General features: G+C 41.7%; 3 protein-coding genes across 4 annotated transcripts; 2 read left to right on the top strand and 1 right to left on the bottom strand.

Annotated features, from left to right (window-relative positions):
- Positions 1-3,172: 3,172 nt before the first annotated feature.
- Positions 3,173-11,665, bottom strand: arpc1a (actin related protein 2/3 complex, subunit 1A). 2 transcript variants are annotated; one of them, XM_085409437.1, is made up of 11 exons: positions 11,237-11,665; positions 10,583-10,673; positions 10,200-10,304; positions 9,756-9,978; positions 8,741-8,848; positions 8,504-8,607; positions 8,255-8,363; positions 7,382-7,457; positions 7,095-7,288; positions 4,093-4,183; positions 3,173-4,003 (listed from the first exon to the last, which is right to left on the bottom strand). In XM_085409437.1, exons 2-11 carry the CDS (start codon positions 10,644-10,646, stop codon positions 3,965-3,967), a joined length of 1,113 nt encoding a protein of 370 aa, XP_085265563.1. In that variant the 5' UTR covers positions 10,647-10,673; positions 11,237-11,665; the 3' UTR covers positions 3,173-3,964. The 2 variants fall into 2 exon arrangements, with proteins under 2 accessions (XP_085265563.1, XP_085265562.1); XM_085409436.1 differs by having other exon boundaries at positions 11,348-11,664.
- Positions 11,666-11,875: 210 nt separating this feature from the next.
- On the top strand, positions 11,876-13,870 carry LOC146667757 (lipopolysaccharide-induced tumor necrosis factor-alpha factor homolog). Its single transcript, XM_085409435.1, has 4 exons — positions 11,876-12,926; positions 13,016-13,156; positions 13,343-13,517; positions 13,629-13,870. The coding sequence occupies exons 1-4, from the start codon at positions 12,872-12,874 to the stop codon at positions 13,744-13,746; spliced, it is 489 nt and encodes a 162-aa protein (XP_085265561.1). The 5' UTR covers positions 11,876-12,871; the 3' UTR covers positions 13,747-13,870.
- Positions 13,871-14,077: 207 nt separating this feature from the next.
- Positions 14,078-15,485, top strand: LOC146667756 (uncharacterized). Its single transcript, XM_085408517.1, has one exon. The coding sequence runs from the start codon at positions 14,267-14,269 to the stop codon at positions 15,209-15,211; it is 945 nt and encodes a 314-aa protein (XP_085264643.1). The 5' UTR covers positions 14,078-14,266; the 3' UTR covers positions 15,212-15,485.
- The last annotated feature ends 1,281 nt before the right edge of the window (positions 15,486-16,766 follow it).

Genomic DNA, 16,766 nt, shown 5'->3' with positions numbered 1-16,766 from the left:
TCACTTTTTTCTTGGCAGCAGCAGATTTTCCTTACTCCTCATAATTTCCATTTGGGATTAAAAGGAAAAGCATAAAACTGGCAGTCAGTGAGAGCCTTGAAGCTAAGGTTAAGACTGAGTTTCATGCCGTGCTGCTTACTTGTTTTATACGGGTGAGCTGCTCTGTTCACAGGTACTTTTGTTTCCAATTTGGAGTTAATGAACTTCAAATGGGCCTAAATCTCACACACACTCATAAGACACTTCATTTAATTTCCCAACCTTTATTGGGAGACAGTGTATTATTTTTCTTTTTAATTTTGGGACTTTAATGACTTCAAATACTGCCAAAATACTGTCAACTCGTTTAACAAATTGCTTGTACAATTACAGTTAGACTGATTATGTGTGAGTATGTGTGGAAAGTAAAAAGGATATTTTAAAGATCCACAGTGGTAGTAGTTTCACCTAACGAGTGAAACACCCATTAACATGATCTTGGAAGGAGACACAAATTCCTTGTTAACACCAAGCACATCATATTTGGCACAGACCTCTATATTATCAGTGTGACTCACATGATAATATAGAGAATGGTTTACAATTTAAATTGTCAGAAGGCTCAAATATGTCCATTTTCTGGAAATTATTTCATGGTTGAGACTTTCAAGGGTTTCAAAAAAACAAAACGTGTTGACCCCTTGCGAATGAGGAAGCAGGTGAAGCCTTCTTTAACCTCCTAAGACCTGAACTCTTTCATGGCATGCATTTTTAATTTCTCTTTGCTATTTGGACTGATTGGGACCTGATAAATGTAAAAACAAAGAATTATCTTTTTACCTGATTTTACTCTAGAAGGTCCTGATATCCACATGTGACGACATTAGTTTTAAATTTCAATAGAAGAGTGGGAGTATAATGTCCTCGTAAGCAATGTTCCCTCTAAGCTGCGCGCGTGCGCAATTGCGCACTGCTGGCACGGTCTCTGCGCAGAAAAATCTGCGTTGCGCACAAAAAAAAATCTAGCCTGAATTGAAATTAAAATTAAAACTTTAACAATTCTGTTTTGCAGTGTTAGTCAGTGAGTGACTGGCTGCTCCAGTATGGGATTAGAACGATGCCACCTTATCCCATAGTCCAGCCAATAATGCGATTCACATTCGTACATACGCAGCTAATCAACGTCGTTGACAGGCTATGACAGCGTCCATCGCCGACACCGGTGTTTTAGCTAGCAAAGCGGCGTGGCTGACGTGGAGTGAAGCCACGTTAATGACAACGTGTACAACCATTGGAGATGTGAGCAGGACAGAAAAGTGTGGACTTTATACCAGTTTTTAAATTGTGTTGATAGGCCACGAAAACCAGAGTTATGATAAAAAATATGCAATGTTTGGTTCTTTCCTGAATACTATGGTTGTTTATATTTACTGCGGGAAGAAACGGTAAAAACGGCGTTTTAGAAGGAAAACGCTGGAAAGCGCTCTCCACCTGTGAGCAAAAACAATACCAAACCCCCCACCCTTTCCTATTGGTGGAAAAATGTACCATGTCGACCAATCAGAACATGGCATTTGTTGTTTAGGGAGGGGGGAAGTTTCAGGAGTGACAAAAAAAATTTTTTTTAGGAGTGACGGTGGTGTTTTGAGATGTGAGAGATTTGCCACGTTTAGCGCAAATCTTGTGTAGTTAGTGTGTAGTATAGTCAATAGTTTGTTGTGTGTGTCAGAACAATGAGGCGACTGCTGAATGTTACAGCTGTTACAGCAGTGATACATCTCCTGTTGTCAGGCCTGCAGGTATCAGGCTGTTGTTCTCCTTTATCTCATAGTGGACAGAAATTGTTTTTTGGAGTGGCACAAATAATTTGTGTGGCATCAGATTTGATGCAGAACAGCTGATTATTCTGTAAATAGTTTGAAATGTTTATTTTAAAAAACGCCTTGGCTTCATTTTTAGGTAAACTGCTGCAACAAACATTGTTGTTTGCAAAACTCAGTTACTTTTTTTGAAGAACTATATAATTAATTGCCCAACATTGGTCATTATATACTGTATTTTGCAGAGAGAGAGTTACAGGACTCTCTCCCAGACCACAGATTCACAATATAAGTCATATATATATAAATAAATAAAAGTTGTGTTTTCAAAATTGGAGCTCAAGTTATTTTTACTTCCAATAGTGTTAACATACACAGGTCATGAACAAGATTTTTTTTTTTTTAATTTTCATTGTAAGTGGGCTAAAGCAGTTAATTAAAAGTAGTCTAACATAAATGCTGTAATTTGATTATTTTAATAAACCATGTAACTTGGATGGATTCGATGCTGGCGTGACAATAGTGCACACGTCTGCTGTCGCTCACAGTGGTCCACATATGTGGACATCAGGTCCTTTGAGGTTAAAGATATTTCTTTGATTTTTTTGAAATCTTAGAAGCATTATTTACTTTTGCACCAGCTTCGGGAAGCTGTAGGTTTTGATTTCTATCTCATCTGGTCATCTTGAAGTGCCAACAAAGACAATGAAAAAGATGACCCACGATAACACCCACTATTCAGTGCATTCACATCCCAGAATGTCAGCGGCGTACTACGTCATCCCACTCATGATTCTTCACAATTTGCAGCTCACTGTAACAGGTAAAGTATGGGGGAAGAAAGCGATAAATTTGATTGTATTGTTGCACTGAATACAATGAGAATTAAAAATCCACAGAGGATTCAAGGAGTCTTGAAAACAGTCATATCCAGGACAACTCAATCCTGTTTCACTAAAATACTAGGATGAGAAGTTGATTCCTGTGAAACTGGTGAAAGGACCAAATATAAACCTTCAGCACAGTTTAAGTAAAGACCCAATAGGCGATCGATGCGTACACCTTTCAGTAAAACCTGAATACTCTAGGAGTAGCAATCTTAGTGAACTGTGGAGGGATGCCCAACTTGTTCGTCTGTCCTTCGGCTAAATGAGCTAAAAATCATTGCGGTGACGCCGACACAGAAAGAAGATATAACCTTGTTTACTAAAAATCCTCACAGAGAAACAATGTTCCAGAATTTTTCAGAAACTCCAAGATTTGCATTTAGCTGGGCCTTCACTAACCTATGACAAGCAGAAATATGGATTACATATTGTAATTTGACACACAAACTACCATCTGTCCACATACACAAAGGAAGAGCACAGTCATTTGAGTTGAGTACTGTAAATGTATTTCATCTTTATTTCATGTCTACTCATGGTCAGTTACATAGAAATCCTCCATCTTGTGTGGTTTTAGTGTAGGAGCTACAGAGCCTAGTGTTGGCCAGCTGTCACTCCACACAGAGTTCAGACAGCTGCTTTCTCTCTCCACCATCAGATTCTGTACAACTCCCAAAAGCCAACACCGCAACATGTACTCAGAATATCAGTAACCCCGGGTCCTAGTGAAAGCAAATTCGCCCGCTGAAGAATACGAACTATCCTCCAGTAAAACGTCTACTTTCGGTCTACTAAATGTTGTTATTCCGAGAGCATGTTAAGGTTAGCCTGAGGTGGAATACAGTCTGATTTTGGATAAAATGCACCTTTTAGTGTTCAACTTTTGGTACAGGAGGTTAGAGAACATAAAAACACACATTTCACGTCACGTCTAATACGTGTCAGAGGACCTTCCCACTTTGACACCTGGTTAACCTTCGTTTAAAAACAAACAAAATGGGGGAAAAAAAAAAAATCAACAGTGAAGTCACACGTCAGCTCAGCGTGTGTAGTGAGTGTGTGTGTGTGAGTGAGTTTAAGCACACACTCACAAGAGTGTGTTATGGTCTGATCAGTGCTTCAGCAGACACTCGATAAAGTATGTATGTTACTGGCTGCGTGGCAGGAGTGGAGGGAGGGCCGGGGTGAGACGGAAAAGGGGCAAGAGGGGTGAGGGCAGGGGAGGAAAAGGGGGAGAAGTGAGGCCGCAGCGTCTCTCCGTTCATTCAAAAGGTTTCTTCACATAATGCGGAGACCCTGGATAGAAGCTTCTAGACTCTGAGGAGGAAAACACATGACAGAGAGTTAGTGATGGAAGACTCAGAAAAAGTTAACTCACAAAAAACACTGTTTCTGTGCATTTTTACCTTGAAGTCCCAAATGGTCATTGCTCCATCGATACCTGTGGTGCAGAACTTGCGACAATCCCTTTTGTCTCCCTCATAGATAGACACTTGGCTAAGAAACAAACACACAGGTGATGATGTTGACAAGCCTTTGTTATCGTTGTGATCTTGGTGGGAAATTTGCTAAAATGCTTATCTGCTGCTAGTTAAATGGTAGTGGTGACAAAAAGGCTTCGGGAAGTCTGTGGGTGTGGCTGAAATATCACATATAAGGTGGAAAACACCACCATCATGAATGGATTCAGTAGGTGCTTTTAATCGTTTTTTCCTGGTTGTTTTACACCTCTTTACCAGACACAATTTCACACTGTGTGCAATATTCAAATATAAATCGGACCTGCCTTTCTTATTTTTGCGTGTCCCTGTTTTTCTTTGAGTCCCTGCTTTCACCACATTCACTCCCTGCTAACAGGCTGAGGCGTGTTAGCAAATTACGACTGAGTAGATTCCATTCTGTGCAAACATTGCTACGACAGCATTCAAGATGCTGATCTTTGACTTGATCTACAAGTTTTGCAGCAGTAAACTCTTTAGAGGAAAACAAAAACAAAACTGAAGTCTGGAGCTCTTACTGTACTTCCAAAGTAACATGAATAATCTTATCACACTGAAGAAAGCAAACAAACTTGTTTCTCAGAATATATTGCAAAATATCAGCTAATTACTGCCGGTCCTCTTGGTCACATTTGAGTATTGCAATGCCAAACTACACCTTAAAACAATAAAAGCACTACATAAATAAAACTTCTGACCTGTGACCTAGAGATTGAAACGCTTCCTGTTTGAAAACACGTAAAGCTAAGCAGATCTGACACCAGAGATCACCTGAGAATTAATTGAAATCAGCTGCTTATGGCTCTGCATTTTACTTTGAGTGATGAGTCATGTGTCTACGGCTCATCCAAATTTTGTCTGCACAATGTCTGATTGCTCACTAGAACCACATGAAGTGTGCACATTACCACAGACTACAGTGGGGCAAAAAAGTATTTAGTCAGCCACCGATTGTGCAAGTTCCCCCACTTAAAATGATGACAGAGGTCAGTAATTTGCACCAGAGGTACACTTCAACTGTGAGAGACAGAATGTGAAAAAAAAAAAAAAAAATCCATGAATCCACATGGTAGGATTTGTAAAGAATTTATTCGTAAATCAGGGTGGAAAATAAGTATTTGGTCACCTCAAACAAGGAAAATCTCTGGCTCTCACAGACCTGTAACGTCTTCTGTAAGAAGCTTTTCTGTCCCCCACTCGTTACCTGTATGAATGGCACCTGTTTGAACTCATCTGTATAAAAGACACCTGTCCACAGCCTCAAACAGTCAGACTCCAAACTCCGCCATGGCCAAGACCAAAGAGCTTTCGAAGGACACCAGGAAAAGTATTGTAGACCTGCACCAGACTGGGAAGAGTGAATCTACAATAGGCAAGCAGCTTGGTGTGAAAAAATCAACTGTGGGAGCAATCATCAGAAAATGGAAGACATACAAGACCACTGATAATCTCCCTCGATCTGGGGCTCCACGCAAGATCTCATCCCGTGGGGTCAAAATGATCATGAGAACGGTGAGCAAAGATCCCAGAACCACACGGGGGGACCTGGTGAATGACCTGCAGAGAGCTGGGACCAAAGTAACAAAGGTCACCATCAGTAACACACTACAACGGCAGGGAATCAAATCCCGCGGTGCCAGATGTGTTCCGCTGCTGAAGCCAGTGCATGTCCAGGCCCGTCTGAAGTTTGCCAGAGAGCACATGGATGATACAGCAGAGGATTGGGAGAATGTCATGTGGTCAGATGAAACCAAAGTAGAACTTTTTGGTATAAACTCAACTCGTCGTGTTTGGAGGACGAAGAATACTGAGTTGCATCCCAAGAACACCATACCTACTGTGAAGCATGGGGGTGGAAACATCATGCTATGGGGCTGTTTTTCTGCCAAGGGGACAGGACGACTGATCCGTGTTAAGGACAGAATGAATGGGGCCATGTATCGTGAGATTTTGAGCCAAAACCTCCTTCCATCAGTGAGAACTTTGAAGATGAAACGAGGCTGGGTCTTCCAACATGACAATGATCCAAAACACACCGCCCGGGCAACAAAGGAGTGGCTCCGTAAGAAGCATTTGAAAGTCCTGGAGTGGCCTAGCCAGTCTCCAGACCTCAACCCCATAGAAAATCTGTGGCGGGAGTTGAAAGTCCGTGTTGCTCGGCGACAGCCCCAAAACATCACTGCTCTCGAGAAGATCTGCATGGAGGAATGGGCCAAAATACCAGCTACTGTGTGTGCAAACCTGGTAAAGACCTATAGTAGACGTTTGACCTCTGTTATTGCCAACAAAGGTTATGTTACAAAGTATTGAGTTGTATTTTTGTTATTGACCAAATACTTATTTTCCACCCTGATTTACGAATAAATTCTTTACAAATCCTACCATGTGGATTCATGGATTTTTTTTCACATTCTGTCTCTCACAGTTGAAGTGTACCTCTGGTGCAAATTACTGACCTCTGTCATCATTTTAGGTGGGGGAACTTGCACAATCGGTGGCTGACTAAATACTTTTTTGCCCCACTGTATATACTTTTCAAACAGAGTATGTAAGGTTGTTGCAAAACCTGTTTTTATGTATAAAGAATAGAAATAATAATAATAGAAGTGGATGCAGAACAATGGAAAGCTCCTAAAATCATCTGTTTTCTCAAACATGTGATGCCTAACAGCATTGATTCAACACTAAGTGCTCATTTACCAGCAAGCTAGTATTGATGAACTAAAATACTAGAGCCCAACATTAAAACCCATCTGTGTTTTGTACAGGCTAAAGTTTGGAGATGGGGTGTTGGTTAAAATGAATATGATTCATAATATAATTCAACTGCACCATAGGATATAGTCTCCAAAATTACCATTAAAATGTTTGCATTACCCATGCGTGCATTAGTTTTCTGGGTGACCTACGTGATGCTGTTCTGGTGCAGTGTGTCCAGGGCAGTATTGCGGTCCTCAGTGGTGGCTCTCTTGTCCATGTTCCTGAAGCGCTCCATGGCAGAGATGTTCCTCTGGATGCTCTGCTTGGGGAGGTCGAGCTTTGTCACAAATGTCAGCGCTCCACCGTCGTCGCAACGGAACAGCATCGGACAACAGTCATGACCCTGAGGAGGGAGACAGCAGAGTTACTACAGCGCTCCTGGATCACTAGAAATCTGTGCAAAGGAACATGCAGCCACCATATGCTTTATTCTTACCGCAGCTACTAGACTGTTCTCTGAAATAAAAATGACACTGAGCAGAGGAAGGAACTCCGTCTTCAGCTGTGAAGGACTAAACACAAACAAAATAAAATTAATATGGTCCGAGTGGCTGATTCGATTGCACTTAAAAAGATAAAGAGAACACAGGCACAGGCTACTGAATACTATAGTTTAAAACACCCCAAAATTAATTGTAGCTAAAGAAAAAAAAAATCATATATATTAAAGAAAAATATGGGATGGGTACCTTTGGCAACACGATGAGTGTGGGATAATTTTAAATGAATGAAAAGGGTTTTGTTTCAGATGAGATTGGGATGGATTCACTTCACTAACTGCTTTATGATTATGCAACAATGGTAATCTCTTTATGGCATTACTCAGTTTGCTTTAAAGGCCACAACATTTGCCCTTTTGTGGTCAATGTTAAGAATTCAAAGTGCAAATTGTGTTTTTACCCCCTGCATTATTTTCTGTAACTTACTCACTTGAGATGATTGTTGTTGTGTTTTTTTACATTTTTTGCATAATTGCCGTTAGTGAATCTGTCAAATCCCACAATCAGGTGCGGAGACAACTCTAATTTCACGAGATGTGCTGACATTCAGACCCAACATCTATCAGGCGACACCATTATATATAATTGTGTGTGTATGTGTATATATATATATATATATATATATATATATATATATATATATATATATATATATATATATATATATATATATATATATATATATATATATATATATATATATATATATATATATATATATAAGAAGTCAGCTTTAATTCTGACTTCTTATATAAAGAATGAGTAAACCATGTGCATTTTAGAAGAATACAGGTAACAACTAAACATACCTGGCAGTCTTAGAGCTGTCCACCACTGTGACAGTACTGTCATGGCTGACCCAGGCCAGACGGTTACCAGAAGCTGAAAAAGAGACAGAGTGGACCCAACCCCCTCCACCTAAGAAGGCACAAAACACACACAAATTGGTAAGTTCACAGAGCAACTGTAAAAGAATATCGACAAGGCTAAAAATAAATAAATAAATAATAATAATAAAAAAGGGGGGGGGGGGGGGGGAGCAGAGGGGGGTGTCAGACCTGCTCCTCCAAATTCTGCTAGCACAGCCCCAAATGGCATCTTGCTGCCCCAGGGTGTGGGGCCTGGTTTCTCCTCCACCTCTTTAATGTAGGCTGAGAACACCCTAGAGACCAGAGAGGGAGAGATGAGCAAGGAAGCGGGCTGGAAGACAGCATGAAAAACAGAAATTGAAACCGGACAAAGCCGCCTAGCTAGTTTTCAATACTCTAATCTTCATCTCCTGAACCATCTTTTACCTGCACTTGAAGTCACATGAGCCAGCAGCCAGCAGGACATTGTTTGGATGCCAGTCCAGACTGAGGATGGTGGAGCGAACTGGCTTTTTGATGTGCTTGCTAACCCACCTAAAACCACACGAAGAAGCAAAGTTTTTATAGCAGGACATGTAAATATTTAAACCCCACAAAAACAAAAAAACGACTCATCAATTATGAGGCACAGCAAAAATAAAAGGGAAGTAATAAGTACAGGGTGGAGGAAAAAAAACAAGTCCTTTAATCCTGGGAGTGTATCTTCATCAGCTGGTTGGAATGCAACGCTTTGCTCTTACACTAGGTGAAGACATTCAATTCCCAGTTCGTTTTAAACTGGACCACACCCCCTACCTCTACATTTGCATGACGACTTCCTTGCAGCACTGCACTCTCTCTGCGCCAGAGATAAGTAGAGAGCACCAGAGAAAGGCTGCCCTTCACCTAATGCTCTGTTAACGTCCTCACATAATTATAGCCTTCACTGGGTTTGTGCTGTGATTGCTTAGCACACATGTGTCACCCTCATTCTTCTTTAAATGCTATCAGAACATGCCAACGAAAGAAAATCAACTCTACTTTTGTGTTCATGACATTTACAGGTGTAGCGTTATTATAACTATAATGATAAGTATCATTTCTGTAATGATATTGGTAGCAAGTCAATGTGGCTACCAACAGAATTTTTCACAGTCTATAACTGCTGAGAGAGACATGCCTCCCAACTCTTGATGACGCACTTCTGTATGAAAGTTCAAGCCACACCTCAGATAAGCGTTTCACACAGGCTGTGTGGCTGCTCTGACCTGTTAAAGCAGGTGTGAAAATTGAGGTAAAGCAGTTTGGTCTGGACGTATAGGTTCAAAATAATGCACTAATAATTCAAATAAATTGCAATACTGAACTTAAATGCTGCACTTTCAAAGAAAGACATTATTCACAACATTCACCAGAACATCAGTGCATTTAAATCATGCCACTGCTGGATTAATAGTCTCACCAATCGTTCTCGGACTCAAAGTAGCAGACAGAGATGAGTCGAGCACCGCTGCCCACTGCAAACTTGTTCTCCAATGGAGACCACTTGACGAAGGTGGCCGCTCTGTTGATCCTGAGGATGACCAGTGTGGGCTTCCATACCCCCTCCTTCTGGGACCACACATAGGCATTACGGTCTGCTCCACATGTCACTATGCGGTCACTTTTGGGAGCCCAGTCAATGCCTATAACACAGCCAATAAGCAGTCACTAACAACTCTACTAATAGCTTAGACAAAAAGAAACCCCTTTAGGATCACACAATCCCACCTTAGCTGTGGTTTTACTTATTAAAGAATTCTTCAGAAACATTAATTTTACTGACATGTTGGGTGAGACGTGGACTGAAACGTCACGTTAAATAAGTAAAACAAACGATCAGTCTTAAAAACATCTGATTAACCACCTGTTATATGGCCATTGTGTTCCTTCAGTTCATGGGTCTTAACCCACTGGTTGCCACTCTTCTTGTAGATATGAACTTCATGGTTATTGGGACTAATGGCAATTTCTGAAGGAAAACAAAACAGAAGAAACCAGCTGGTTAACAGGATGAGCACACAGATAACAAACAAGTTAGACCAGTTTTCTGATACATGCCAAATTCCAACCTGTGTTACCCAAAATAAACTGAGTCAATCTTATCTCTGTTCAGATGAAATTGCTCTAACAGCATTCTTTGTAGTTGTGATCTGACCACCCAATGAAGACAAAGACTTTAAGACCTTAACCTTGAAATGTGTTGTGTTAAAGTGAGCATTTCTCATAGCTACAGTCTCAGAGCCTTACGTGTCCTGTCGCGGTTCCATGCGTGGCAGGTGATGGGTTCCAACAGAAACTGATGAAGGGACATGTTTGGGTGTGGTCCTTAAGTTGAACTCTGCGAAGCAAAAACACACAGCAAAAACTCACAAAGCAAAGCAAAACACGGCAAACACACTCCCAGCCAGCAGGAGACCAGAACGATGTCTCGGTAGACTTAAAAACTAAACAAATTACAGCATACATAATGGAAGCTGCTGGTTCACTGCTCACATAGGACAGCTAGTTAACTTAACTTTTAAAGCACCCTAACTCGTAATGTACGTGTTAGCCGCTAGCTTGGATTCTTTAGATAAACCCTGTCACCGAGAAGCTTTCTTTACTAGTTTCTCTTAAATAATAATGGCAAATTAACGTCAGCAAGCTGACTTTCACTTAAGTCCGTTTTCGCCCCAAACAGACGTACAACATTCTTCTAAACCAGTACGGACTTGCTAAGCTAGCTCCGGTAATATTACCATTACTAGGTCAGCTGCTTCCCTCGGTAAATTAACATTAGCAAAACGTTTCTAGCAAGTCAATCAAATTGCTAGCTCACATTTCGCCGGTGTTACACAGACCTAATAGCAAGATGGGGAATTTTGAGGGATATAATGACAACGACTGTGTCCACACGCTTACCAGAAGGCCTCCTTTCTAAGATTATTTTTTCCTCGTACAAGAAGCCTTTACTCCCGGTGACAGCTAGACCATTAGCCTGTCCATCCCACTAGCCTCCATATGCTAACTTACCTCGTCAGTCCGGTTCTCCCGAGTGTTGAACTCTTGTTAGCCGGTGAGCTAAATCACGCTAGCGGGGGGAAAGGTTAGATTAGGAGTGGACCTGAATTCGCGGACTCTGGTCAGTCGACACGAATTCGTCCAGGAATGTTGAGGGGAATGTCAAGACGGCCAGCAGGATACGACTGGGAGCATCCGGTAGCTAAAACTCTGCAGCAAAACCCGTGGATGCCAGGCTGACAGCTAGCTTAGCATCATTACGCTAGCTGTTACATTCAAGTGAATAACCTCGTTCACGTCGCTAGATCTCACGTTACTCCTAGCCCGAGAAGAGCTCCTCTGGTGCTTTACCCAGAGTGCTTTAAACGGTTACAAAACAGCACAGACTTGTGGCCGTTGTATCAGTGTTGTATTAAACACGACTAGAGGACTTCATCAGGCTTAGATGGTGTGTTTTGTCTGATAATGTGTGAATAATGCTTGTGAAGCTCGCACACAAGAATTTCACTCACATGTGCTGTACCAATGTACCTGCACATGTGATGTGACAATAAAAGTGATTTGATTTGATTTGCCAAAACACAGAATCACCGACTCGGAATTTTAAAACCAGGTTTTAAATATTTATGGTACTGTAAAATTCTTGACCCACCCCTAGTTTCTCTGTATTTAGCTTTTCATGTCATCTTTTTAAAGTGGTCTTGAGCAATAGTGCTCCAGGCTTTTTTCAGTATTTTTCCACCAAAGAAAGGATTAACAAAGAGCTCTTGGCTGAAAAATTGGCATATCTTTGCATGATAGGCAGTGTGTTCTTAAAATGTTTGAGGAAACTGGACAAGTGAAGGACAAAAGAAGAAGTAGGCCTAAAAACCATCTATAACAGATAAACAGTATCTGATCAAGATGTCATTCTTAAGGAAGAGAAAAGGTTGAAGTATGCCAAATTATACAAGAACTGGACAGAAAATCAGTGGCACCAGGTCTTATTGGAGTGATGAGTCCAAATGTGAAGCTTTTGGCCAAGTCCTCATTAATATGTTGGAAGTCAGTAGAGTCTGTTAAGTATCTGATTGGCATTTTTCAGGCTTCATTTTTCAGCATGACAATGATCACAAATACACTGTTAATGCAGTAAAAGCATAGATTGGCTCCTCCCTGCAACCCTGATAAGGATAAGCATCCAAAGAAATGAGGAGCTCTATTTTGCATAATAGAGCACATCTGGTCTTACTCATAAAGAACAGATTATCTTTGGTGTTTAAAAAAAACAAAATTTGATTTTTTACCAATTTCCAGTGGAATAAAACTAAGCAAGATGGCTGTTTGGGGGAAGGTTTGCCCCAGACCTTTCTACCTGTTTAACATGCTCATGGCGCTATTGAACAATGGGTAATACCTTCTTGAACCAATCAGAGGCAAATTCAATTAACAGCACCTGGTACATCTGCTGATGAATCCCTGCTGGACGCAAACACAGGAGGCACATTTTAGGAGTTTTCCCTTGTTTTTCCTCTCACGCTCCCTCAGGCCTTTTAAATGGAATCAAATGTGGATAAGCTGTTTCCTGCACCTACGCCATACTTCTTACCAGGTAAAAATAACCTCTCATCTCAAGCATTGCTTAGTCTGTTTTCCTGTGGTTGAAAAAACAAAAACCTCACTGTGTATCCATTTTTCCAGAGGATCAAGATGTCAAAGTCTACAAAGTCCACTCACCTTTCACCTGTCCACCACCACCACCAGCACAGCCACCACAACCGCCTTCCTCGTCCTCGTCTTCAGGAGTTTGCTTGCCCAACAATATTCTCTCAGCTGTACCAGGTACAGGCTCTTCTACCTCCATTTTGAATATGTAATGTCACATTTTCTTTGCTCACTGCTAAGTTTAAACATAGCTTAATAATTTATTACTTTAGTTTACTTACTTTAGTTTTACATTTAAAAAAAATTAGCAGCAATCCCCTTCAGGTTGCATGTCAGCATTCATTTTTAACCTCTTCTCAACAGTGTATGATGCCCCTTTACGTACACCCAGGGCAAAGTTTGTGAGCTATGAAGCTGAGCTGCGATGCTCTCCAGGTCTGGCAACCTGCCCCTCCTGCAGGACTCGGGTCACCACAGAGGTCACCTTTAAAGCCGGGACTTTTGCGTGGCTCATGTGTCTTGTGTTTGTGTTATGCGGGTGAGAGGCATTTAAACACTTCAGTCTGGTTGTTTTTTGTATCCCAGCATCGATCACACATTCGATTTCTAAAAAGTCAGAGATCAGCATGTGGTTCTTTCCGCCTCACAGGTTGGTGCTCGGCTGCTGCCTGATTCCATTTTTTGTAAACCACTTTAAGGACGCCTACCACAGTTGTCCACGCTGTCGACGGGTTCTTCACGTGCACAAGAAGCGGTGCTGCGAGTGAACACACAATTGCTGGAGTCAAATGCACGTTTAGACATAAGAGCACACGAGTTCCTGTTGTGTAAAATTCGATGTTTTAAACGTTTTAATCAAATTGTGAAAGAATCCTATTAAATAAATGTGTTCTGTGCCAATCCTTCAAGCTTTATTTCTTTGTTTTATTTAAAATGCAGAGCAGGGAGAAAAGCTTAATGTTTCAAGTGACCTTTGTTTGCATAGTTCACTGCACATCCAAACATCCAGTGAGGATTAGGCCTGCATGTGCACCTGTACTGTGCATAGTAAACGTGCTCTCACTAATCACTCTAGAGGATTAGAGGTGTAGGTTTATTTTAGATGTTTGAGCCTCAGGGTAATGAGCATTATACAAGCCCTTTTCTTTTTTTTTTTTTTTTTTAAAGCATGCCAACAACCTCCCACTCACAGCTCAGGTATAAGGCATCAGGAAATGTTATTCCTGTGTAGAGGAGCACTGGTGGATCCGCGAGGCAGTGACGCACTTGCAGCCAGCTGACCCTTGCATGGCTGAAGATGCATCAGAGTATCTCAACTCGGTCAGGAAATCACTTTCCTCCCTAGTCCATTCTTTTTTCTTTCGACACTTCACAAGCAAAAGTGAACTCCTCTCCTACTTGATGCTGTGCGCTGCCAAAATGCCCTTCATACCGCCAGTGTCCATCACGCGCTCTGTGTCAGGACTCGCTGGGAAGGAGAGACCCACCAACAACACTTCATCTGTATCTGCTGTGACCAAAGCTTTGAAAGAAGACAAAGGCGGCTCAGTGAAGGAGAGGCTGGCTTTGAACTTGAAACAGCTGGGGAAGAAGAGTCAGCCCAGGAGTAATCTGCCAACAATTAAAGGAGTGTCAGGGGCAAACAGAAGGGAAGGCTCGCTGCCTTCATCCCAGAAAGGCAGATCTCCTGTCACCAGCTCAGAGAGTCTGTCTAAAAGACAGCAGCACAAACACTCTGGTCACACTTCTGTAAAGAGTGACTCACAGGTGAAGCCTGTGAGAACCAAGGATCAGCAGGAGGTCCGTTTCACTCTGACTCTCACACCCGAGGCTGTCCTCCTGCTGCAGCGGAGAAACAGCGAGAAACACCGGCAACGTTCAGTCGCCAGAAATCCCGCGAGTGGATCCACCTTGGCTCCCGGAGGAGCCACGGAGTCCCGACGCAGGAGGGAAAACGTGCCCAAAAGGCAGAGAAACGGCTCTCACAGCGGCAGAGTCCCCGCTAAAAACAGCACTGACGCTGAGCTCGGAGACATAAACTCAATTCTGAAAATCTCCCTTTTGAATGAGCGGCACAAGTACGACGACGTGGAGTACGAGGAAGAGGAGAACTACGGCGTGGATGAGCGCGTGATGCTCAAATGTACAGAGTGGCTACGTGGGCTGGAAAACGCACCAATGACGGCGGGGAACAGGCTGAGTCGGAGCGCGAGCAGCGTGAAAAGTTTCTGAAGGTGACTGGAAATGAGCGAGCGCCCGGGATTAAATGCGCGTTGTCATGGTAAATGTCAAATTTCCCCCATACATATTTCCAGGATAAAAAATGTGATGTGATGTCATTCAGCATGATGGTGTCGTGGCTATCTCTTTATACTATTGGATTACAACTACAAGGGCTGTATGCAGAAGAAAAAAATATTTATTTTTATTTTGTGTTTTTGAGCCTTGGGTGTTAAGATCCACTGAAATATTTTGTGGAAAATATATTTTCATTGACACATGGCTTTCTAACAAGGTGCAAATGTGCAAGGACGAGAAGACACAACTGTTCACTGACTGCCCGAGCATGCGCTGTGAGGTGCAGTGCACAGAGCAACACAGCTGCTGCAATGTGTAATCTATAGTGATGCACGAGCCTCAGGAGGATTTGCACGTCACAGGATCGTCTCTAATAAAGATAGATAAAGATAAAGATCTCGCACAAGATGACACTTTATCCGCAGTTATGCAATGTCAGAAGAGTAACCGATGAAGTGTAATTAAAGGGAAAGTCAGCGTTTACTTTGATTTTTAATGCTTTTCCTTAGTCTTCTGTGCCCTCACTTTAAATTTCACAGCTAAGCAGTTTGCACCATTACCGTCATTTGATCAGTATCACGTTTTGTAAGACTTGCAGTCAATTAAAAAAAAAAGAAATTAATAAGTTAAAAACAGGGAAACTTTTAAAACTTTTTAAAGACAAATCATTTGTACTTTTGTTTTTGTAACCAACACTGTCTAAGAAAGCGCTAAGTAGCTTTCTACGGATTTAAGGTCTTGGCTTGGCAGTTGTCAGACATTTCCTCGTGCACACACCAAGTGCGCATAGTATATCAGCTTATCCACCTGGGAGTCAAATGTTACAACACGTGTGATGGTTAATGCTATAGAGCAGGGCCCTTAATCATAAGGCCAAGGGCCAGCATTGGCTGGGCAAAGACTCGACTCCAGTCCACAGGACGGTTGAGGAGTTGAAGGAGTATGGGCTCAAATTGAGGTCATAAATATTTTGTAATTGTAAATCAGGATTTATGTGTAAAAAGAATTTGTGTGTCTGTAAAAAAAGATTTGTTTGCAGTGTTTTGGAAATTACAGTCTTCACTAGTGGAGATAGTTACAAAGCTTTCTTTGTTATGAATTAGCATACATGTGGCATAGCATACATACAGAGCTCAGCAGCCAGCGCAACAAATTCTGGATCCTTTGCTTTTAGTTAGCATTAGCAGCACATCCTACGTCCGATGAGAAAGTACCTTTATGCTGAGCACTGCGACTCACAGCAATGTTCCCGGGTCAGCCCGGACTTTGTGTTAAACTAATCCTAAAGTAATAATGGTATTTCTAACCACTGATATACCACAACTTTATCCTTTCAACAGCTACTGAAAGTTAGGGGACCTAGCTGCTATTAGAAATTTTTATAGAGATCCTCCAGCTTCAAACTGTATTACCCTTCAAGGACCTGCAGTTCAAAAAAGCACCCCCTCCAACAGCCAAACCCATCTGTTCTCTGATTGGATAGTTACAT

Source organism: Rhamphochromis longiceps, linkage group LG6, assembly GCF_057381845.1.
Source record: "Rhamphochromis longiceps isolate RC_006_pf linkage group LG6, R_longiceps_female_GT1.1, whole genome shotgun sequence".
Lineage (NCBI taxonomy): Eukaryota > Metazoa > Chordata > Actinopteri > Cichliformes > Cichlidae > Rhamphochromis > Rhamphochromis longiceps.
Note: the sequence above shows the minus strand (reverse complement) of the source record. Positions and strands in the feature narration are given on the sequence as shown.